The 25,152-nt window shown below is 45.7% G+C and overlaps 1 protein-coding gene across 1 annotated transcript; it reads left to right on the top strand.

Annotated features, from left to right (window-relative positions):
* The first annotated feature begins 10,305 nt into the window (after positions 1-10,305).
* Positions 10,306-21,085, top strand: MINAR1 (membrane integral NOTCH2 associated receptor 1). The gene is made up of 3 exons (XM_086365326.1): positions 10,306-12,674; positions 14,592-14,846; positions 19,838-21,085. The coding sequence occupies exons 1-3, from the start codon at positions 10,374-10,376 to the stop codon at positions 20,033-20,035; spliced, it is 2,754 nt and encodes a 917-aa protein (XP_086221452.1). The 5' UTR covers positions 10,306-10,373; the 3' UTR covers positions 20,036-21,085.
* Positions 21,086-25,152: the final 4,067 nt, after the last annotated feature.

The following is a 25,152-nucleotide window of genomic DNA, read 5'->3' as shown; positions in this document are numbered from 1 at the left end:
CTCTTGCCTGGAGAATCCCATGAACCAAGGAGCCTGGTGGGCTACAGTCCATGGGGTTGCAAAGAGTCGGACACGACTGAGTAACTTCCCTTTGTTTCTTTCTTGTCTTTTTATCTTGCTCCATTGATTTATCTGTCAAATTATGGTTATAGGAGCTTTATAGGAAACTTTAGAATTTGTCCATCCAAATAGATCCAGAATTCTTAATTAATTAAAATAAAGCAAGTAACTATTCAGTGTTCCTTCTAAGACACAGACTTCTCACTGTAAAAATGCAAAAACAGCAAAACATAGTAACAAAAACTGGTTAATTAGTAGTTACCTTTTACAGCCTTATTTATGAAATTTTCTGCTCCATTTTGACAGGAGGTCTAAGTGGGAACTTATTTTTCCAGTTTTTAAAATTGACTTTCTTTTTAAATTAGTACCTGTTTTTAAAAATGCAGAAACGTACAGACAGTAACCCAAGAGACATCCATGTACCACTGAGATTAAATAGGCATTAACATTTTGTCATCTTTGCTTGTGTGCTAGTTTTTTTTTTAAAGAATATGTGGTAGTTGAAGATCTACTTGTTCATCCTTTTGTTTAATCGCCAGCTATTCACCCCACTGGAGAAGGCGGATTCCCTCCCTAGGGTTATGGATATGGTCACCTGACATCTGACTCTGGACAGAGAAGATTGACAGCAGCTTATTTTTTTATTTTTTGTATTTATTTATTTTTGGCCACACTTCACACATGTGGGATCTTAGTTCCCCTAGGAGGGATTGAATCCATGCCTTTTGCATTAGAAGCACAGAGTCTTAATCCTGTGCTTTCATGATCCCATGAAAGTTCTGACAGCAGCTTAATTTTTTTCTTTAAATTTATTTTTAATTGAAGGATAATTGCTTTACAATATTGTGTTGGTTTCTGAGTCACCCATAGGTACACATATGTCCCCTCCCTCTTGAACCTCCCTCCTACCTCCCACCCCTTCCCACCCCTCTGTGCTTAGTTACTCAGTTGTGTCCAATTCTTTGTGACCCCATGGACTGTAGCCCACCAGGCTCCTCTGTCCATGGGATTCTCTAGGCAAGAATACTGGAGTGGGTAGCCATTCCCTTCTCCAGGGGATCTTCCTGATCCAGGGATCAAACCTGGGTCTCCTGCATTGTAGGCAGATTCTCTACCATCTGAGCCACCAGGGAAGCCCTTTACATATGGCAGTGTATATATTTCCATGCTACTCTCTCCATTCATCCCACCCTCTCCTTCCTTACCCAACCCGTGTGCATAAGTCTGTTCTCTACCAACAGCAGCTCATTAACCACATAGTTCATAGTCTAGGCGGAGGACGCAACACATCATTCAGGGTCACACAGGGATTGACTCAGAAGCAGAGTGAACTCGCATGGTCTGTTGAGGGCAGACTTCATAGTAACAAAGGGGTGAGGGGACCCCTGGATTCCATGGGAGGCTGTGATTGGCTTATTTGAATATCCTTGGCTTGCAGGGTACCAACACTTGCTGCTTGGGGAAAAGTAGAAACTGCCAGATCCCCTTGATGAGGAGAGTTGTCTCGCTCCAGGATCCTATCTGGGAGCAGAGTGGGGAGAGGAACTTGTGACTAGATCCTTAAAGGCCCTCCAGGTGTCACCAGATGTCAGGACAGCTCTTAACATTGAGATTTAATTTTAGACCTTAAACTGCATTTTTCCTTCCCCTTCTTTCTCTCCAAAGGAAACCCTCTGCTAAACATGGTATGAATCATTTCCATATATGTTTGTGTACCTTCCTTTTTATATAAAATGTTAGTTGCTCTGTCATGTCCTTCTTTTTAGGGACCCCATTGACTGTAGCCCACCAGGCTCCTCTGTCCATGGGATTCTCCAGGCAAGAATACTGGAGTGGGTTGCCATTCCTTTCTCCATGGGATCTTCCTGCACCAGGAATTAAACCCAGGTCTCCTGCGTTGCAGGCAGATTCTTTACCGTCTGAGCCACTAGGGAATCCCTTGTTTAACTTGAACCTTACCACTATTGCCAAATTGCTTAATGTTCACCAGACACTAATACATATAACCTCTTGATGAAAGTGAAAGAGGAGAGTGAAAAAGTTGGCTTAAAACTCAACATTCAGAAAACGAAGATCATGGCATCTGGTCCCATCACTTCATGGGAAATAGATGGGGAAACAGTGTCAGACTTTATTTTTGGGGGCTCCAAAATCACTGCAGATGGTGACTGCAGCCATGAAATTAAAAGACGCTTACTCCTTGGAAGGAAAGTTATGACCAACCTAGATAGCATATTGAAAAGCAGAGACGTTACTTTGCCAACAAAGGTCCGTCTAGTCAAGGCTATGGTTTTTCCAGCGGTCATGTATGGATGTGAGAGTTGGACTGTGAAGAAAGCTGAGTGCTGAAGAATTGATGCTTTTGAACTGTGGTGTTGGAGAAGACTCTTGAGAGTCCCTTGGACTGCAAGGAGATCCAACCAGTCCATTCTGAAGGAGATCAGCCCTGGGATTTCTTTGGAAGGAATGATGCTAAAGCTGAAACTCCAGTACTTTGGCCACCTCATGCGAAGAGTTGACTTATTGGAAAAGACTCTGATGCTGGGAGGGATTGGGGGCAGGAGGAGAAGGGGATGACAGAGGATGAGATGGCTGGATGGACGTGAGTCTGAGTGAACTCCAGGAGTTGGTGATGGACAGGAAGGCCTGGCGTGCTGTGATTCATGGGGTCACAAAGAGTCGGACATGACTGAGCAACTGAACTGAACTGAATACATATAACAAGAGGTAAATACTATTATCATTCCCCTTTTATAGCCGAGGAAACTGAGACAAAGAGAATTTGTTCAAGTCACACAGCTAGTAAGTGGAAGAGCTTTAATTTGAACTTGAGCAATTGAGCTCCAGAGCCTATGACCTTTAACTATTATGCCAATCTGCCCGTAAAAGCTACCAACTATATTCTGATTTGGTTTTGACTGATATTTTCTTATCCCATTGGCATACTTGCATCCTTCCTGTGACAGCATTTAGGTATGCCTGTTATAGGTAGCATTTGACTGCAGTTGTTTGTTTGTTTGTTTTTAATTTTAAAAAATCCACTTTGAGAGTCACAGTCTCTTAACCAGTAAATTTTCATACTGTTCATACTGTTCACAGGGTTCTCAAGGCAAGAATACAGAAGGGGTTTGCCATCCCCTTATCCAGTGGACCACTTTTTTTGTCAGGAAAAGGACCACGTTTCACTGGGAAAGATTGAGGGCAGGAGGAGAAGGGGAAAACAGAGGATGAGATGGGTAGGTGGCATTACTGACTTAATGAAAATGAGTTTGAGCAAATTCTGGGAGATGGTGAAGGACAGGGAATATTGGCATTTTGCAGTCCCTAGGGTCACAAAGCAACCTAGTGACTTAGCAACTGAACAACAACAACAAAACCAGTAAATTTAGCATGTTTACATTTATTCTGTATGATGTATTTGGAAACATTTCTGCCATCTTATTTGTAATTTTTACTTGCCCTCTTTAGCAGTTTTGTGGAGGAAAACTGCCATGAGGGGAGAAAGGGGCCTCCTTTCAGTTAGAAATTTATTGCAGGTGACACAAGGGAGGTAGAAATTCCCATCCATAAATTTTAGATTCCTAGATGAATGCCTTCTTTTAATAGTTTCATTGAATCCAGAGTTTCACTGAATCACAGTAGCATCCATCATCCTGGGGAAAAAAAAATACCAAAATCCAAAACAACAAGCCAGGCCAATACCCAGATGCTGCAGAGAAATTCTCTTTGTCGTGCTTTTCATGAGCTTAAAGTGAGGACACTGTGCCCACACTGCATCTTGGCACATTATTTCAGTGTTAGAAAGATCAATATATCATTGCATCTGGGAAAACATTAATAAGAACACCTTATAACCAAGTTTCGCTCATCCAGCTCAAGGTTTGTATCATTAGTCCTCATCAGACTTTTGGAGTGGTTGGCAAAAGGGAAGATGAAAGCTTTAAGGGAGTTGGTGGAGATGAAATTCAGAGAGCTTGTCTTCTGTCCGAAGATTCATGTGGCTGTTCTGCAAGTTATAGTCCTAAATCATGTCCTTTTCTTCTTCTCTGTTTTGATCAACATCTGATGTCAACACTTTGAGCAGTTACAAATGCATAAGGTTATGAAAAGGTGGGCGTTCATTTGAGCCTGGTAGACTGGACAGCTGCATTAGTCAAGCTGGAGCACAACATAAGAATCACACATGGCATCATGAGGGAGTGGGGAAAAGTCCAGAATCTGGTTCCAGCCCTTTCTGAAGCTGTAGATGTGCAGTGGAAATAGCCATGTGTCTGGAGATGGAAAAGCCTGGAGTTCTTCTCCTGGCTGTGTGTATACAGGAGGAGTTGCAGACAAGAGAATGTGGGCCCCAGTCTGTGCATCCCGTGAGCAAATGCTCATCTGAGCTGCAGGTCCGGCCCTTCTGGCACTGTCGCTGCTCCCAGCTTCCACTGCCCGCAGAATCGAGTCCAGACACCTAGCCCAGATTGAGCACCCTGCCTTCTCTGGATGCTCCCCTGCTTATCCTGACCACATAGACAGACTCTACCATGTCACCCCTTCATGCCTCTGCCCTCTGCCTTGGAATCTTCCCTCTGTCTCCTTCCTCCAGACCATCACACACCCTCCCCTCTCCAGTCTTCAAGGCCATTGCCGATGGTGCCTCCTTGGGAAAACACCTTTCCCAGTGGCTGGGACTCATCTCACTCTCCCGAGGTCCCCAGCCTCTGGTTTCTGCTTCTCTGAGGCCTGACAGTTTCTACACAGACACTTGTGAAAATGGCAAGGTGTCAGGAGCCCTGTGACCTGGGGCTGATTATGCCACTAGCTCTCCATGTAGTTTTGAAAAATGATGGTTGCTTGCTAAGTTGCTTCAGTCGTGTCCAACTCTGTGCGACCCCATAGACGGCAGCCCACCAGGCTCCCCCATCCCTGGGATTCTCCAGGCAAGAACACTGGAGTGGATTGCCATTTCCTTCTCCAATGCATGAAAATGAAAAGCGAAGTCGCTCAGTCATGTCCGACTCTTCGTGACCCCACGGACTGAAGCCTACCAGGCTCCTCTGCCCATGGGATTTTCCAGGCAAGAGTACTAGAGTGGGGTGCCATTGCCTTCTCCGGAAAAATGATGATGCTCAGCCCTATTTTCCAGTCTGTAAGGGGGAGGGGCTTGGCCTGGGGCTCACCGTCGTCCCTTGCTCAGTGTACATACTATTGCTCAGATGACTTGTATGTATGAATGTGTGTGAATGCATGAATGTGTCTCTGTGTGTGTCTCTGGGTGTGAACATGTGTGAGTATGTGAGTGTGTCTGTGAGTATATGTATCTATGTGAATGTGAGTGTATTAGTGTGTCTCTGTGTGTCAACATGTATGATTGTATGAGTGTATCTGTATGAATGTGTGTTGAGTGTCTTGGGTGTGTGTCTCTGTGTGAATGTGTGTGAGTATATGGGTGTGTCTGTGTGAATGTGTGTCTATTAGCATATGTCTCTGTGTGTGAACATGTATGAGAGTGTCTATATGAATGTGTGTGAGTGTATGAATGTGTCTGTGTATCTCTATGTGTGAACATGTATGAGTGTGTGTGTGAGTGTATGAGTCTGTCTGTGTGTGTCTCTATGTGTAACTGTGTGTATGTCTCCGTGTGCACACACATGTGCACCTGTGCACCTTCCACGGCAGATTCGCTTAGCCCCCGGAGATCTTGGGCTGATATTTCCTCCTTGCTCTGTCATCGCTAAGAGAAGCATCCAAGATCCAGCATTCAGCAAATTTGGCTTCAGACCTGGCATTTCCTTCTCCCTCTGGCCTCATTTCCATCATCCTCCCGCACAGGTGTCTGAGTGGTGGTGCTGCACTCTCCAGGCTGCTGTGGACATTCTGTGTGAAGCCCCGGCACATAGTAGGTGGTCTGGCTGCAGTACCCGTCCTGCTCAGCACCCCACCACCACCAATTCACTTCTGTCCCTTGGCAGTGATGCTTTCCCTCCTCCTGGCACAAGACAGAGCCTGCTACTCTGCCCATAGCACCCTCAGCCCAGGCTGTGGTCCATTTGGGCCCCAGGCAGCTCACATTCCCTCCCCTCTCTTCAGTTTCCTCATCTGCTAAATGGGAGCACTCTTTCCACACCGCAGAGCTGTTTTGTGACCTGAGGAGGTAGCTGCCAGGGACTGTGTGCTGCAAGCCAGATCCTATTGCACTGTCACAGAGCCTAGAAATTGTTTTTCCATTGGCCTCTCTTTTGCTCCTTATTCCTCTCTGGCATTCATTGGCACATTGTAGAAAATCTACATGGGTTTCTCTGTGGTGATTAATCGTCTTAAGCACACAGCAGGCATGTGTCCATTGGCACAGGGGCACCTGCCTACCCTGCCAGCCGTTCATAATCCCCTAAATTTCAGTCTTAATAGAAAACAACTCAGGTTTAGACAGATCCCACTTGTGTTGCCTTTATTCACTTCAGGAGATGCTGGGGCTTGATTTTCCAAGTTCTTATTTGACCTGGGATTAGTAAAATTTTCACCACAGAAAGTAGAATAGAAAGTTGAGACAGTCTCGCAGGAAAGTGGGGTCTTGGGTTTGGGGGAGGTCCATGGGGTTGGACTGCAAGTCCAGCTCTGAGGATCCTTGCTCCCGCTTGCTACTTGCAGGGCTCTGAACTTGTTTGCTGGTCTGCCAGAAACTGATAGTGAAAGAAGCCTCCTAAGACTGTTACAAGAATTCTAGAAATCTTTGAAATAATTCTAGAATTTCTGAAAGTGCTTTGTGTCCCCTGTATATAAAATCTGATGTGCCTGAGTTGTAATTGCTCTTCCCTCAGTATTTATATTCATTTGTCCTCTGCTCAGGTTTCTGTGCTTGTTTTCTTGAAGACTGAGCTTGGCAGGTTGTCCCCACCTGGAACAAACCAGAACATCCTGACACACAGCACTCTCATCAGACGAAGTGGGCAGATGGGGCAGGGAAGGAGAGCTGTGTGGGAAGATGGGGGTTTCCCTGTGACTTGTTCTGGGCAGGAGCAGAGCCTCTCAGGGCTCAGCTGCCTTTTCCATACAAGAAAATCCAGGCCACTCATCTCTGCATGTCCCTGCAGACGTTCATGGAGAGAGGGTATAGATTCTCATTGGGAGCACTGCCTTCAGGATGGAGAGAGAACACGTGGTCCAGAGCAGCTGAAAGTTAACCCCTATAAAAAACACTGTTCCCCTAGAAAACAGGCTCTGTGTGTGTGCTGTCAGTTGTGTCCCACTCTTTGTGACCCCGTGGACTGTAACCCATCAGGCTCCTCTGTCCGTGGGATTTCCCAAGCAGGAATACTGGAGTGGGTTGCCGTTTCCTTCTCCAGGGAATCTTCCTGACCCAGGGATTGAATCCATGTCTCTTGCCTCTCCTGCACTGGCAGGTGGATTCTTTATCACTAGCGCCACTTGGGAAGCTCTGTGGCTGTGTATGGGCCAAGTCAACTTGACAATCTATAAGTCAGTCGTCAAAATGCCTTTGCTAAGTAGTGACTGGCAAGGTTCCCATGTGTAATTTGATATTTCCTTATAAATCTCAGAAATTGGGTCCAAATTTATCCATGAGAAGTTCACTTTCTCTTGTAATGCTTTGTTAAGCTTTTGGCTTGATGTTTTTCATTTTTCCATCCGAGTTCATTAATGGAGATTTTTCTTTCCACTTCAAAATAAGATTAATTATTGTTTGTATGTGTGTGTCCTAAATCGCTTCAGCCATGTCTGACCCTTTGCAACCCTATGGACTGTAGCTCTCCAGGCTCCTCTGTCCATGGGATTTTCCAGGCAAGAATACTGGGGTGGGTTGCCATGCCCTCGTATAGGGAATCTTCCTGACCCAGGGATCGAACCCGCGTCTCTTAACGTCTCCTGTGTTGATTTGGTGATGGCAAAAGATAATGTGTGGTCATGGTAGGAATTTTGGAAAAGAAGGAAAATAATGAAGAAAATATTAATGTTACCTATAAAAAATAAGAACTGTCATTGAATGGGAAGGGATATGAGGGACTTTGGGGGCAATGGGAACATTCTAGATCTTATAGAGGTTTTGCTTTTAACACGGGCACACACATGTGTTACAACTTCAGCAAATACACACAAATTTTGTACACGTCATTGTATGTAAATCTTATTAATAAAAGAGAAACTGTAAACAATTATTGGACTTAGGTTAATTATAGGCACAGTGAAATCTTTAGGAGGAGGTGCACAAATGTTTGCAATTTGTTTTGAAGTGCATTTAAAAAAATAAGATGGTTTCATGAAGGGTAGATGGATAGATATGTGATAAAGCAAATATAGTAAAATGTTAATGGTGGAATCCAGATGGTGGTTATATGAGTGTTCACTGTAAAATTCTTTCAACTTCCCTGTATGTTTGAAAATTTGCATAATAAAATATTGAGAAACAAAGATGACTAATTCAGAATGCAAATCTATATTTGCAATCCAAAGGTAACAGCCATTAACATTTTAGTGTATATTATTTTCTTTCAGTTTCATTTCCAAGAAGATATAATTTTATATAATTAAGATCTCACTATAGATACAGATTCATTTTTACATTTTCACTCAGAATGTCATTCCTCAGTTTTCTTTTGTCATCAAAAGTCTCCAATGTGTAATTTTAAAATTAAGATATAATTTACATAAGTAAAATTCACACGTTTTAGCACACAGTTCTGTGAGTTTTGACAAATGCAGAGAGACATGTAACCACCACTCCAATCGAGATGTGAAAGAGCTCCATCATCCAGAATGGAGTTTTGTCTACACCTTGCCATTTCGCCTACACCTAGCTTCACATCCAGTGTCTGGCAACCACGGATCTGTTTTTCAGAATATAATAAAAATGGAACCGTATAATAAGAGGGGCTTCCCTGGTGGCTCAGTTGGTAAAGAATCTGCCTGTAGTGAAGGAGGTTCGGGTTCAATCCCGGAGTCAGGAAGATCCCCTGGAGGAGGAAATGGCAACCCACTCCAGTATCCTTGCCTGGGAAATCCCATGGACAGAGGAGCCTGGCAGGCTACAGTCCATGGAATCACAAGAGTTGAACATGACTTAGCGACAAAATCACCATATGCTAGGTAGCCTTTCGAGTCTGGCTTCTTTCATTCAAGCACCATATATTTCAGATTCATTCATGTCATTTACTACATATATTAGTAATTTGTACCTTTTTATTGATGAGTTCACATTCACTTGTCACTTTCATGCATTGGAGAAGGACATGGCAACCCACTCCAGTGTTCTTGCATGGAGAATCCCAGGGACAGGGGAGCCTGGTGGGCTGATGTCTATGGGGTCGCACAGAGTTGGACACGACTGAAGCAACTTAGCAGCAGTAGCAGCAGCAGTATTCCATTGTAAGGATATACATGAATGTAATTTATTTACTTTGGGGCTGCCCTGGGTCATTGTTGCTGTGCACAGGCTTTCTCTAGTTGCAGTGAGCAGGGTCTATTCTGCATTGTGGTGCACCGGCTTCTCATGCAGTAACGCCTCTTGTTGCTGAGCACAGTCTCTAGGGCATGGGGGCTCACTAGTTGTGGTGTGAGGGCTTAGTTGCTCCGCAGCATGTGGAATCTTCCCGTACCAGGGATCTAACCTGTATCCCCTGCATTGATAGGAGGATTCTTATCCACTATACCACCAGGGAAGTCCTACATTAATGTAATTTTAATGTTTGTAAAAAATCACTGTATATCGTAACCTGCTTTATTTATGCATTACCCTAATATTCGGATATTTAAGATGTTTTATTTTTCACTATTGTTACCATATAATGAGCATCTTTTTATGATTGTAACTATTTAAAAGAATATTCTAGGAGGGCATAGTTGATTTGCAATGTTGTGTTTCAGGTGTACAGCAAAGTGAATCAGTTGCACATATACACAGTGAACATTTTTATGCAACATCAAAGTCATTCTTAATTTCTTTAGGTAGATTCCTTTAGTCATTCATAATTTATTTAGGTAGTTCCCCAGAAAGTTGAAAGCCTTTGCCCAGCATCTAAGTGCTAATCAGTAGGTTAAGATGAAAATCTAGATTTCCCAGTTTCCATGTCCAATGTTCCTTGGAAGGGAATTATGACGTGGTATTTTATAAATATTTTTAAAGCATTTACAACATTTCTAAGTATTAAAAAGTCTTTCCTTGCATTTCTTTATGTGGTTCAGGACCAGCTTGACTTAAAACTTCACTGATGTTTCTAATCCTCTTTTCCCCTCCCTACTATTTTTCCATATTATCAGTCCCACAGAACTGACTTGAAGTTTCCAGTGTCGCCAGCTAGCCTGTAAAATTCTAAGCCATGGAGACCAACCAGGAAACGTCCCTCTTCTTGGTGAAGATCTTGGAGGAATTAGACAGTAAGCAAAATACTGTCTCCTACCAGGACCTCTGCAAATCCCTGTGCGCCCGCTTTGATCTGTCCCAGCTCGCCAAACTGCGAAGCGTGCTCTTCTATACGGCCTGTCTTGACCCCAACTTCCCAGCCACGTTATTCAAAGACAAGATGAAATGCGCTGTAAACAACCAGCAGTCCAAGAAAATCATGGTGGCCGCGGACATCGTGACCATATTCAACCTGATCCAGATGAATGGGGGTGCCGCCAAGGAGAAGCTGCCTGGAGGCCGGCAGAAGATGCGCAAGAAAGATGCCTCTTTTGACTCGTGCCGCTCAGACACGGAGATCTGCAGTGCAGCCGAGTGTGAGCCCCTCAACTGTGAGCTGAGTGACCGGCCTTTCAGCCGGGGCTACCCCACCCGCCAGTCATCCAAGTGCAGAAAGGTGGACTGCAAGGACTGCCCGCAGTTCATTCCTGCCTCTGAACCCAACTTCCTGCTGGGGGTCAGCAAAGATGTGAAAAACCGGGCAGCTTCCCTGGACAGGCTGCAGGCTCTGGCCCCATACTCCGTGGCCAGCCCTCAGCCCTGCGAGATGCAGAGAACCTACTTCCCCATGAACCTCGAGAGCGAGTCCATGTCTGATCAGGACTCCCTGCCTCTCCCCCAGGGCATCAAGCAGACCTTCATCTCCAACGACGAGCCCTTCGTGGTCCAGTCCTGTGTCCAGAAAAGGAACATCTTCAAAGAGGACTTTCACAATCTGATGGCTGTGTCCCCTGGGTTGGCCAGCCCAGCCAACAAGGCTGAGGGTGAGCACAGGAAATCCCAGGGCCGCAAGGAGTCCCACAAGACGCCCTTCCCCCATCACAGCTTTGAGATGCCCTACAGCAGCCAGTACCTGAACCCCGAGTACTCCCCGGTTCCTGACAAGAGGCGGGCAAAGCATGAGAGCTTAGATGACCTTCAAGCCTCCACATATTTTGGACCCACTCCAGTGATGGGGCCCCAGGAGGCCCGGCGCTGTCCTGGCAAAACAGGCAAGCAGACCCCCTGGCCGGCCAAAAGCTGGAGCCTCAACACCGAAGAAGTTCCTGACTTTGAACGTTCCTTTTTCAACAGAAACCCCTCCGAGGAGAAGCTCTGTTATCCAAATTCCAATAGTCAGACACCCAACTTCCCAACCCCGGACAGATGCCCCGCTTACCTGACACCACAGGATCAACAGCCCATCCTCCCAGTCGGCTACTCAGCAAAGCCCAATGGGCTCAAATCTAAAGAGATTCCATCCCCTGTGGACCTGGAGAAGCATGAACCAGTCAAAAAGTTTAAAGACAAGAGCATCAGCTGCACCAGTGGGCAGCTGAGCTCAGACACCAGCAGTGTGGGCACCCAGACTGACCTGCATGTTCTGGAGCCCAAAAAAGGCAAGGACCTGTGCACTCCCGGGCAGGGCAAGTACAGTGACCGGCATGCAGTGAAGCATTCCGATGATGATTCGGAGGTGGTCAGTGACGACATCAGCGACATCTTCCGGTTTCTTGACGACATGAGCATCAGTGGCTCAACGGGGGTCATGCAGTCATCCTGCTACAACAGCACGGGGTCCCTATCTCAGCTTCACAAGTCGGACTGTGACAGTTCGCCAGAGCACCACCTCACCAGAATCGCCAATGGGCTCCCCAGCAGCCAAGGGGAGAAGGGCAGCCGGCCAGAAAACAGCCACCACTCAGAAGAGGAGCTGAAGACCAGCGTGTGCAAGCTGGTGCTCAGGATCGGGGAGATTGAACGGAAGCTCGAGTCACTATCGGGTGTGCGTGAGGAGATCTCCCAGGTCCTGGGCAAGCTCAATAAACTAGACCAGAAGATGCAGCAGCCCGAGAAGGTAAGCGTGCAGATAGACCTCAATTCTCTGACCAGTGAGGCTCCATCTGATGAGAGCACCTCGCCCCGGATGTTCTGTGCCCACAAGGGTGCCCATGGGCCCAAGCTGGAGAATACGGCTGACTGGTGCTGCTCAGATGCCAGTGGGAGCAACAGCGAAAGCCTTCGTGTCCAGGCCTTAAAAAAAAGCCTCTTCACCAGGCCGTCTTCCAGGTCCCTGACAGAGGAGAACAGTGCCACAGAATCCAAGATTGCCAGCATCTCCAACTCACCCAGGGACTGGCGCACCATCACTTACTCCAACCGCATGGGCATCAGTGAGGAGGAGATCAAAGAGCGAGGTCCTGGAGACAGTAAAGACTGGCATCGGAAGTCTAAAGAGGTAATGCCCACTTAAGGTCACGTAACTGGGTGCCAGCTTTGTTGTTTTTGTCAGTGTTTAGTTGCTCAGTCATGTCTGATTCTATTTGGCTCCATGGACTGTAGCCTGCCAGGCTCTTCTGTCTATAGGATTCTCCAGACAAGAATACTGGAGTGGGTTGCCATTCCTTTCTCCAGGGAATCTTCCCGGCCCAGGGATCGAACCTGGGTCTCCAGCATTGCAGGTAGATTCTTTACCTCTATGCCACCAGGGAAGCCCCGACACTGGAAAAGATTGAAGACAAAAAGATAACGGGGTGGCAGAGGATGAGATGGTTGGCTAGCCCCCAGAATTAAGGCCTCTTAATTCAAAAGCCTCTGAAAGCTTCCCAGGGGCTTCTTGCTGGTCTCTGATTTCCCTCCTTTAGTCATCTTTGTGCAGAGTAGATACCAGCTTTTATTTTTAAACTATCTTAGGTATACATATGAACTGCCAGATTAGAACACAAGCAGCTCCTTGGTAGGAGCAGTGGGGGCAAGTGTGGGCAGTGGGTAACTCTCCAGGTCAGAAAAGCTTGCTTGCATTATGTACTCAGTTGTGTCCAACTCTTTGCAACCCTCTGGACTGTAGCCCACCAGGCTCCTCTGTCATGGGATTCTCCAGGCAAGAATATTGGACTGGGTACCTATTCCCTTCTCCAGGGAATCTTCCCAACCCAGGGATTGAACCCATATTTCTTACATCTCCTGCACTGGCAGGCAGGTTCTTTGCCACTGGCACCACCTGGGAAACCCCATAGTGTTTGTATCCATCCCTTTTATAAAGCTTGGAGCGCCTTCTCCTTAGTGGTGTGACATAGTGATCAGGATAGTCCTCTGCCCTTGAGGAACTCACAGTCCAGTGGAGGAGACAGTCAGACAGACAGACAGGCCATTATAGTTCAGTGGGACAGTGCTAGCTGTGAGCTCCGTACACAGTCTGAAGGGGTCTCATAGGTGGGCACTGACCTGGTCTTGGTGGGTCAGGGAGTGCTTCCTGGAGGAAGTGACATGTGTGCGGAGATCTGAGGGCCTGAAGTTAGAAGGTATCAGAAGACCTGGGTTATAACAGGGTTCATGGAGAGCAGAGCCCTGGGTTCATAACTAGGGACTGAGAGCATCAGTGATGCCAGTGGTGTCAGGCAGGTTCCTGCCTCCACACTGCGATCCAGACCGTTCCCTGTCTTGGAGGCTGAGCAGATGTTCCTGAAAACCAGTGGAGGCTCTCACCATGTCCTTTCCGACTTCCTCCATCCAAAGAAGCAGTGTGTCATCCACGGTTTCGGCCAGTTCCTTGGGGAAAATACCCGTATCTTTTACTCCTCAGGACCAGGTAGAAATTGGTAATGGAAAGAGGGGGCAGGGACTTCCCTGGTGGTCCACTGGTTAAGATTGCGCTTCCAATGCAAGTGGCATGGGTTCGATCCCTGGTTGGGGAGCTAAGATTTTGTCATACCACATAGTGTGGCAGAAATAAAGAAGGAAGGGAAGAAAGAGGGTGCGGCACTGTGCAGTGGTTAAGCAAGGCTTTTCTGAAGCCAGATGCTAAATTTAAATTCCGGCTCCCTGCCATTAGCAGCTGTGCTCCCTGGGGTAAATTACTGAGTCTTTCTGGTCTCCTTTTGCTTACCAGAATAATGTGTGTTAATAGTAGTAGTCATGGCATGAAGATTAGATAAAATCGTCTCTCTCTGGCACAGAAATGTTGGGTCGTATGAGTAGTATTAATGTCGTAAGCTTTTCCTAGTAAATGTCCCCCGGTACAGGCAATCCTATTTGCTCATGAATAACTGCATGTTGCTACCTGAGCAGCACCTAGTGATGAAAAGCTGGGGTCTGCCCAGTGTGACATCTGACCACATCTATGTGGCCTCCCGGACTTCTCTGTGCCCCTCTGCAGGCAGACAGGCAGTACGACATCCCCCCGCAGCACCGCCTGCCCAAGCAGCCCAAGGACGGCTTCCTGGTGGAGCAGGTGTTCAGCCCTCACCCCTACCCCGCCTCTCTCAAGGCCCACATGAAGAGCAACCCTCTGTACACGGACATGCGGCTCACGGAGCTGGCAGAGGTGAAGCGGGGCCAGCCTTCCTGGACCATCGAGGAGTATGCACGCAATTCGGGTGACAAGGGCAAGCTGACAGCCCTGGACCTGCAGGTGAGCCTCTCTGCCCAGGGTGGGGTGAGGTAGGGGAAGCCTGGCCACACCCCGGTGGATGCAGAAATGGATGAAGGATGCCCTAGCCACTCACTCCCTCCCCTTCAGCCCCCTTGGTTCCCACCATGGAACACTGAACATGAATACATCATAAGGCAGAGATGTGTAACCAGGGGATTGCTATGTTGCTTATTGGCTTGTAAACATTTAGCAACAGGAATGCTTCATTGGTGGATTGACCTTGGGCATCAATTTGCTAACGTTGCATTTAAGACTCCGTACCAAGTGCAGATTCTCATGCTTGCTCCTAAGACCTGATCCCAACTGGTTAATGGAACACAAGCCTGATTTCTCCTTCCACATATAGCCCGTGGGATAAGCATGTTTGTGGGAGCCAAGCTATGGATTATGTTTCCGTATGGAGCAGCCCCAGGTAAGCGCCACCCCTGGAAACTCTGTGAATGCAGTTGTGGCTAGAGGGTGTGTTTGCTGTTCCACCACAGGCAGGGCTGGGTTTCGGTCATGCTTGCATCTTGGTGGTTCCATCCACGCTGCGTCTGTGTGTCTGCATCATCTTGGGAGCAGGGAAGCACCTTGCCTTCACCTGCTGGTTAGATCTGTGGGCAGCGAGGTTCATTGTCTTATTGCTGCCAGTCACGTATGTCCAGGTCCCTGAATGTCCCCACCACTTAAAGGGCAGCTGGGGAGATGCTGGTGGAGGCTGGTATGGCAAGGTATCCCTTGACATTGCCTTGCTCTGAAGCCAAGAGTCTGCAGGAGGGGCAGTACGGTGGTGAGAAAAGGAATGTGTTTTCCCACAGTGGAGGTTCTCATCCACTTTGCTGTGCAGCCTGGAACATTCACCTGTTTGAGCTGTGGTCCCCTCACCTGTTAACTCTCCATGATAACTTCTAATTTGTGGTGGTGGTGTGAGACATGAGAAGAATGTATTTCAAGTACCTGGCATTAATCAGGGACTGAAAAGGTATTTAGGCTGATGAAAGGATGCTGAAATCAATCAACTCCGTATGGTGTTTTTTTTTTTAATTATTTATAATATATATAATTATTTATAAATGTATTTTTGACTGTGCTGGGTCCTTGCTGCACAGGCTTTTCTTCAGTTGTGGTGAGCGGGGGTTACTCTCTAGCTGTGGTGTACAGGCTTCTCATCGTGGTGGCTTTTCTTGTTGTGGAACCTGAAGTCTAGGGTTTGCAGGTTTCAGTAGTTGAGATGGGTGGGCTTTAGAGCACAGGCTCAATAGTTGTGGCACACAGGCTCAGTTGCTCTGCACACATGGGATCTTCCCGAACCAGGGATTGAACCCACTTCTCCTGCATTAGCAGGTGGATTCTTTGCCATTGAGACACGAGGGAAGCCCCTGTGTGGTGCTTTTTTACCACAGTCTCTCAGTGGCCTGCAGGCAGGAGTGATGATGTTCATCTCAAGCAGGTAAATGAGGAAATCAAGGCCCGAGAAACTCAAGAACTTGCTGCAGGTCCGACAAGTCTGAATTCCTGTCGGACTCTCCAGCAGTAATACTTCTGTTCTTTCATCTTATGTTGCCTCGTCACCATTTCATTTTTCTGGTGATGAGAGTATAGTGGGGCTTCGTGTCACTAAAGTGACCGCAATGACATTGGTTTATGTTGGTCCCTAACTGACAGCAGTTATGGGGAGGAGCATCTCTGGCCAAATCCTGAGAGTCAGGTGGGTGGTGCTATCAGGATGACCCTGGAGATATCGTGGCCCCTGTCCCCTCCCGCACCTTATGTCCGCATACCTGCTGCTTATCATTTGACCCTTCAGGCCACGTCCTCTCCTGTCACCATCCTGCTGGCAAGCAGGCTATATAGGATTCTTTTCTCCTGGAGGTGGTCCTAACACTTTGCTGTGGGTACCACACTGTGCTCTGTGAGTATTAGGATGCCACGAATCAGGGAAGACTTGGAGGTATGAATGGCTCACCTGGAGGAATAATCAGTGTCTCACCAGTATCATGGGATGACCTTGACATGGTCAGATTAACTGAATGAATCATAGATTGAGAAACATCTTTTTAACGTCTGGAAGGCTGAGTCTGAGAGAATTGCTCTTACAGATATATGTGATTTTGAAGTGGCAATATTTATAAGCACTAACGGTGAAATTATAAAAAGTTGAAGATCTTTAGAGAGCTTCAGGTGACATCACTTAACAAAGCAGAGGATAATATATCTAATCTCACAAAATGTAAGACAGCAAGGAGTTTCATAGCCTTTCGAGGGTGTTTGCAGCAAAGTAGAATAGGTATCGGGAACTTGGTAAAGGCAGAAAGGCACCACCCTCCTTGTTTCCATCACTTTGCCGAGATCCAGGTACTGTCTTAGGGCAGCCTCAGCATCTGGACCATCTTCTTGCTGTCTCTTGGCTTCGAGATATAAATTCACCAGCAATGGCGCCTTGAGGATACGTCAAAGATACCATTTCCATTTCCAGTGTTCAGCACGTGCAATTGTCAATCAAAGATGCTCCCTGAGTCCCGTGAAACCTTGGCATCACCTCTCTGCTACTGGGTGTCATGAGAGCTTGCAGTTATTGAAAAAACTAATTACAAATAGTTTATTTCACTGACTGAATCGCAGTGCATAAAGCATATCTATTCAGGAAAGGGCTTCCCGGTTGGCTCAATGATAAAGAATCTGCCTGCCAATGCAGGAGACATGGGTTCTATCCCTGGGTTGGGAAGATCCTGTGAAAGAGGAAATGGCAACCTACTCCAGTATTCTTGCCTGGGAAATCCCATGGATGGAGGAGCCTGGCAGGCTACAGTCCATGGGGTCACAAAAGAATGGGACATGCCTTAGTGACTAAACAACTGAATAGACTAGAACAAAGGTTGGCAAACTCTCCTCTAAAGGGCCAGAGAGTAACTACCTTAAGACCCAGAAGTCCTTACAATCTCTGTCATCACAACTGCTCAGTTCAGTTCAGTCTCTCAGTCGTGTCCGACTCTTTGCGACCCAATGGACTGCAGCACCCTAGGCTTCAACTGCTCAGCTCTGCCCATAATAGTCTTGAGCAGCCATGGACAATTTGTGTTAAATAAATGACTGGACATGGTTGTGTTTTGATAAAACATTCTCTTTTGATGCTGCGATTTGAATTTCCTATGATTTTCACGTATCCCTGACTGTTGTTTTTCTTTTCTTTTTTTTTTCAGTGATTAAAAAATGTGAGGACCATTCTTAACTTGTACGCTGTACAGAGGCAGGTGTTGGGCTGAATTTAGCTCCTGGGCTGGTGTCTGCTGGCCCCAGTACTAGAAGGCCATTAGCAGCAGGAGAGCAATAGAGATGCCAGAGGGGTCCACGGCGTATGGACTGTCAGCATCCCATCAGGAAGCAGCTGGCGGACTCATGGAAGGATGGGAATGGGAGGAGGGGGCTGTTGGCATCAGTGTAGGTGGGGTTTAAAGCCCAGCAAGCACCCAGGGACCAGCATCGGTGAGAGGCTGATGCTGCCCTTGGATCTGAAGGCCCAGAGATGGGAGCTATTTATGAAACCCACCAGGACCCACAGCTGTGAAAGCAGGTGCCAGATAGAAATGTAGTCCATCAGAGACGGAGCCTGAGGACTGGTGCTCCACCAACTGAACCCACCAGTGTGTATGTTAGTCACTCAGTCACGTTGGACTCTTTGTGGCCCCCATGGACTGTAGCCTGCCAGGCTCCTGTGTCCATGGGATTCTCCAGGCAAGAATACTGGAGTGGGTAGCCATTTCCTTCTCTGGGGATCTTCCTGGCCTAGGGATCGAACCCACATCTCCTGCATTGCAGGCAGATTCTTTACCATCTGAGCCACCAGGGGACCCACCAGGGATGCGTCCATATGGACCAAGACCTGGGCGGACCACAGAAAGGTGGAGAAGAACAGAGAACTGCTCTGGAAGGACAGCTGGAGAATGACTAACGTGGATGAGAAAATCATCAATATTCCAATAACCTAGAACCACTGAGGGTTTTTTTTTTTTTTTTTTTAAGTTTTGGAAGCATTTGTTTTGTAATCCTCTGTGTGTGTGTGTACATAATTTGTAACACACCCATCTTTATCAACATTGACCAATCTGAGAACATCTTCAAAATGGATATTTTGCTTGTGTTTCAGAGATTTAGGAGACCTCAACTTGGAATTGCAATGTGTTGCCGCTTTTATGTGCCACTCACATTATTAAATGCTTGCTGTAAAATGAGAACACTGCTTCTCTTTATGGAAATAGATTATAGCCATCCATGGAGAACAGGATTCATGGGCAACACAGGTTAAATACGATATTTCTCTCACAGACAATCGTTAATCTCAGGAGGCCAGGAGACAAAATGTCAGGGAGGGGCCTCCCACTGGGGATGCTGCACCTGGCCTGGGGGTGGTCTGCCGACAGTCTGTAGACCTGGCCTTTGAGCAGTGGCCTGACCTGCTCAGACAGATGTTTGAGATGGAAATATTTTATGTTTTGTTTGAGCTGCTTCTGTGGGACGTGCCTTTGATTTTTCAGTAGAGGCTTTTTCTGAAGAACTGGGAAGTGAATCAGAGTAATAGAACAGCCTTGCTTCAAACAGCTCTGTTCTTAGGGACTGTAAGTGGAGAATATCTGTCAGTGACCCTCTCTGCTTCCCCAACAGTGAGGCCAGCCTGTTCTTGGCTGTGCGCCCTTGAAGTGTAGACTCTTGCTTATCTCGGCCCTGTTTTGCTTGTCCCCAGAAAACCTCTGGGTTTTCCTGTGTTGAGACCACCATGACCTTTGTAGTAAGAGGGGGAAGGTGCAATCTGGGGTGTGCAGGACGCTGAGTCCTTGGTGGTCCATCTCAGGAGGAGCTGGTGGGCAGCTTGGACACCACTGCCAACTGCAGACAGCTTCAAGGTGCTTCAAGCACCAGCTGAGATGCTTCAAGGGTGATGAACCTGTTTACAAATATTCACCATCTTTCTAACATCTTCTCTTCACTTTTAGACTCAAGAATCTTTAAATCCAAACAACTTAGAGTACTGGATGGAAGACATTTATACTCCGGGCTACGACTCGTTGCTAAAACGGAAAGAAGCCGAATTCAGACGAGCCAAGGTCTGCAAGATAGCGGCTCTGATTGCTGCGGCTGCGTGCACAGTCATTCTGGTGATCGTTGTGCCCATCTGCACGATGAAATCATGAGCTGCTGGAGGCAATGTTGCCAATGGCTCGTGACCTCTGACATCTTTCTCTGTAGTCTAAAATCACGTGGCAGGTCAGGCACCATTTGTTAAAACAGGAATCATGGAGGCTTTTCTGCAAATGCTGATGATGGTCTTCAGAAAATATTCATTCTAGAAAGATGTCTACCTACCTATTAGCTTTGACTTAATGACACAGATGAATTTTAAGAAGTGCAATATCTTTTCCTACCGAAAGAATGTAATGGATGACCAGTAGATACAAACTGAATTCCAGGAAAAAAACAAAAAAAAAGGAAGAGGAAGATTAATTGGTTGGATTCTTTCCATTTCATGGTGGAGAATATGCTATAGAGGAGATGGTTAATACATACTTCTTTAAAGGAAAGCTAAGAGAGAGCAATATGAGAAAGAAAAGCCTGGGTTCTCTCTTCCTTAATGTTCTTAGACCATTGCAGGTGAAGTAACAGGGTATGTTTCCATAGGGGGTTACTGTTTACTTCTCTGCTGACTGTAATCAAGGGCTACTGACTTTTCATACTTGCCCTTCTGTCATCATGATGCTCTTTGTTGCAGATCTTCATGGAAACATTCCAGACCTTCTTCCTGGTGCCCAGGGTAGGAAGGTACTGGACTGCCAAGTCAGCCATGGCAAGAAGTGACCTCTCTGCTTAATAGGCCAAGGTCTTCAGGCTAGGAGACCTTCCAGTGGCCACCCCAAGCCATGGGAGGGCTGCTCACTAATGATGTATGCTCAACATCTGAAAGTCAAGGTATCCCAAAGGACCTCCCATCCTTGCCTTGGTGTGTGGGTCATCTCCTCCATCTTCTATCTCCTGGTAGTACGGATACTCCACCTTTTACCATGAGTTGATTTTGGAACTTGTCCTTGTGCCTTGAAGAGTAGAGACAATGGCAGAACTTTGACCTTCCAACTATAAACCGTGGTTGCTGTGCACCAATAATACCAGCCATTTCCAATGGCTTTAAAAAGATTTTGAAAGCTTGTCGATAATATGATAAAGGCTCTGAGGTGTTCTCAACTACTCCAGCATCTACTCCATAGTTTCAAATATTTGTCAGCAGTGCAAAAAAATAATGATCTATTTAACCGTTTATCTATATGTCTATCTAAATACCTGATTTTGGTTTATTGTCTTCTCTGTTAATTAACTTGAGAGCAAGATTTCTCCCGTGTAAGGAAGCCGTTGTCATTCATGAGAATTTGATCTCAGTTTCCACCTGTTGAATGGTGCTTTGACATGAATGGACAGAAAGAATCCTTTTCAGTGTCAGATCCTAATGTCTTGTTATAGGATAAAGAAAAACAATGGACAAAAACTAGCTACCTTAGTTCTTCCGAAAACAAAGTGGAATATAAATAAACGGTAGTAAGAATCCTGTCACTCCAGTGAAAGAAAAGTGAAATTGTTAATCACTCAGCTACATCCAACTCTGGGATCCCATAGACTCTAGCCCGCCAGGCTCCTCTGTCCATGGAATTCTCCAGGCAAGAATACTGGAGTGGGTGGCCATTCCTTCTCCAGGGGATCTTCCTGACCCAGGGATTGAACCCAGGTCTCCCGCATTGCAGGCAGATTCTTTACTGTCTGAGCCTCCAGGGAAGCCTGATGATAGAATAAATTCCTAAAAGGGAGTTTTGGGAAGCATCTCAGATTTTAAAGCAATAGAAATTCAGCATCCATCCTAAAATCTTCCAAATACTGCTTAGCTTGCTGTGTCTAATTCTCTTGTTCCCCCAAAGGGGAGTCAGAACATTTTGTGTTGTTAATAAGTATAGGATGGATGCTCTCATCTGTAGTAAACCTTCGTTTTTAGAGGTCTTCATGTTCTCTATTTATAGTCTCATGTTTATGTATAGATTTTCAGCTAGGTGACTGAAATTTAAGCCTTAGTATGGAAACTTGAGGATTTATAATTGAAAATGAAAAATATATTAATATATATTACTGTCTATTGTCAGAATTTAGTCTTTTGGTGCTCTGTTTTGGGTTGGGCACATTAAATAAGGTTGTTTCTTTCAGCCCAAAGGGGATTCTAGATTAATACCCTCTGGAGTTGTGGGTTCCCAAGTCTCCTCCCCATCTATACCATTCAAGAAAACACCCTAGCCCTGACGCTCTCCCCTTTATCACAGGTTAAACCATGAGAACAGCAGAGGTAGGTAGGTTGCCAACCTCTTGCCCTGTGATTTGCAGAGAAGTGGAGATGCAGTCACCCAGGCTAAGAAAAATTTGTCAAATCCCATTCGGACTCCTCCATTTGCCAGGTAGGATCACGCCGGATCGACCAAACCACTATGGCCACTGCCCTTGGGTGAGTTTCTTCTTAAAGGGCCCTCTTTGGGCCACGTGCCTAGCTCCCTGGGGAGGGCGTGAGTATAAGCACCCTCCCAACGCATAGAAGTGAAGAATTTTCTCCTACACTTTTCATATCTGGGGAGGTAGTCAAAGAAATTTAGTCTTGCTCTAAGTCCAGCATAGCTTTAAAATTCAGCTCCACTCATTGCTGCATCATGGACACATCCAGACCTGGTCACCCCCCTGGGAGACCACACAACGATGACCCCCAGGCAAGGGGGTTTCCTCTGGAAAGCGATTGTCCTTAGCTTGGTAGCTCTGAGTCTGGTGTCAAGTTATGCACTTTTGAAGTTATTGTCCTTAGCTTGGTAGCTCTGAGTCTGGTGTCAAGTTATGCACTTTTGAAGTTATGCACTTCATGCCATTGCCATGGCGTGAAGCCTGATGGATGCTTGGAGTCTTGGGGTCTAGAGAATGTGAAGTTCATAGTTGGCTTCTTTCTCTCCATTGATCCCAAGCTTGTTACACTTTCTTTCTCTGGACCTCTAGACTCACTCCAGCTCCTCCATCTTTCTGCAAACAGAGGGTCTTGACCAGAGTCTGGATGGGAATGAAGCATCTACCCATTCCTCTAAAATTTGCCTCTCATCTCCTGCTGCTATGAGCTCCCTGTGGGCGACCTAGGGTCAGGCCTGACTTCTGTAGTAGGCAACAGCCTCTACCACCATATCTGGCATATTCTGATGAAGTACCATTTCTTGTGCCTAAACTGAAGATCATTATATTATCAAAATTCACTTCAGTTCTCTTGCATTTTAAAGAAATGAACCATCGGACATTATCAAGGGATTATTTTAAAATAGATCTCTTTATCCAAATAAAGTCATAATCATCACATCCTCATTTTCAGTCTGAATTTGCTCTGAACACAGCCTTGCAGAGAAGCAAAGAGTATTTCCCAGCTCACAGTTTTCAGATATTTTACGCCAGTACCTTCTTTCAATGGAAAATACAGTAAAGCAAATCATACTTGTATCACCCATTACTAGCTGATCATAAATTGTTAGTATTTTAGGGCATGCAGCTATGTGGTTTGTATCTGCAAGGCTGGCTTAATAAATGTGCTGAAAGTCACTGTTTGGAACCTGCATAAGCTCTGATACCCTTATTGTAATCAAGGCAGTGCTGTCTTTGTTTATAGTTTATCAGTTTAAGAGCACGGCACCTCCTTTTTCTTAAAAAAAGCTCTGCCAAGAATACACAATTCTGTTAAGTCGTATAAAAATGTGTGAACGTTGAAATCCAACCTGTTTCATATTATAACCAGCCTGCAAGAAGATTGTGCTCAATTGTGTGAATACCAAATCAGAGTATACTGTATATTGTACCTTGGAAATTTGTATTTAAAGGCAACAATGTTAATAATAGTTGGTATAACAGGGGAAAAGGGTATTCGATATTTATTAATAAGGAGAAATGCAACAAACTTCCTTATTTATGCCTTATGAATAAAGGGGTATGAAATATTAGGTGAAGTTTTATGTGCACGACTCTGAACTTTAGAGTCTAAAGGAGTGGGGATCCTCGAAGGCAGGGACTGTCTTTTCTATGTTTGTTCTGTAAAGCTCTCAGCGCACTCTTGGTGCTTGATCAATGTTATATAATACCAATAACTAAGCACATTTTTAGATCTTTTTTCAAATGGCTTGTGTAAAATTTGGTTAATGTATAATGGTTGGTTTGAAGCTATCATGTAAAATCTGCCTCTCCAAATATAATCGAGAATAAACTGGAAATGATGAAGTAGCATGCTGTGGGGTTTTGTTATATGCATGAATTATAAGCAGTTAATTTCATGCACAAATCATACGTGACTGGCTGGATGCTTTTTCACAAATGGAACACATTCATGTAATTAGCATCCTGATTAAAAAAAAAAAAACAGGACATACAAGCATCCCAGAAACCTCCCTCAAGCCCCCTTCCAGTAAAAATCTCACAAAGAAGAATGACTATCCTGACTTTTTAAAATTAATTTTTATTGGCAATATAGTTGCTTTACAACGTTGTGTTAGTTTCTGCTGTACAGCAGTGACTTAGCTATCCATGTGTGCATGCATGCTAAGTCGATTCAGTCGTGTCAGACTCCTTGTGACATGAAGAATACAGTGGGTTGCATGCCCTCCTCCCAGGGCATCTTCACAACCCAGGGATTGAACCTGTGTCTCTTATATATCCTGCATTGGCAGGTGGTTCTTTACCACTAGTGCCACCTGGGAAGCCCGCATGTATGCATGTATCCCCTCTTATTTGCATTTCCTTCCCATTTAGGTCATCACGGAGCATTGAGTAGAGTTCCCTGTGCTGAGCAGTAGATTCTCATTGGTAATCTATTTTATACATAACGTCAGTAGTGTATGTGTGTCAATCCCAGTCTCCTAATTCCTCCCACTACCTCCCACAGGGGTAGTATTAAGTTCCCCTTAATACTCATATATTTGTTCTCTATGTCTGTGTCTCTATTTCTGCTTTGCAAATAAGGTCATCTATACTATTTACCAGGTAGCTTAGTGGTAAAGAGTATGCCTGCCAGTGCAAGAGATATGGGTTCAATCCCTGAGTGGGGAGATCCTCAGAGGTGGAAATGGCCATCCACTCCAGTATTCTTGCCTGGGAAATCCGATGGACAGAGAAACCAGGTAGGCTACAGTCCATGGGGTTGCAGAGAGTTGGATATGACTGAGCACTCATGTGCACGTACACACACACACACACACACACACACACACACACGCAC

The sequence above is a fragment of the Bos grunniens genome, chromosome 21 (assembly GCF_055505025.1).
Source record: "Bos grunniens cultivar Pamir isolate PY7600 chromosome 21, Bosgru_T2T1.0, whole genome shotgun sequence".
NCBI classification, from domain to species: Eukaryota; Metazoa; Chordata; class Mammalia; order Artiodactyla; family Bovidae; genus Bos; species Bos grunniens.
This window is presented reverse-complemented; position numbering and strand designations above follow the sequence as displayed.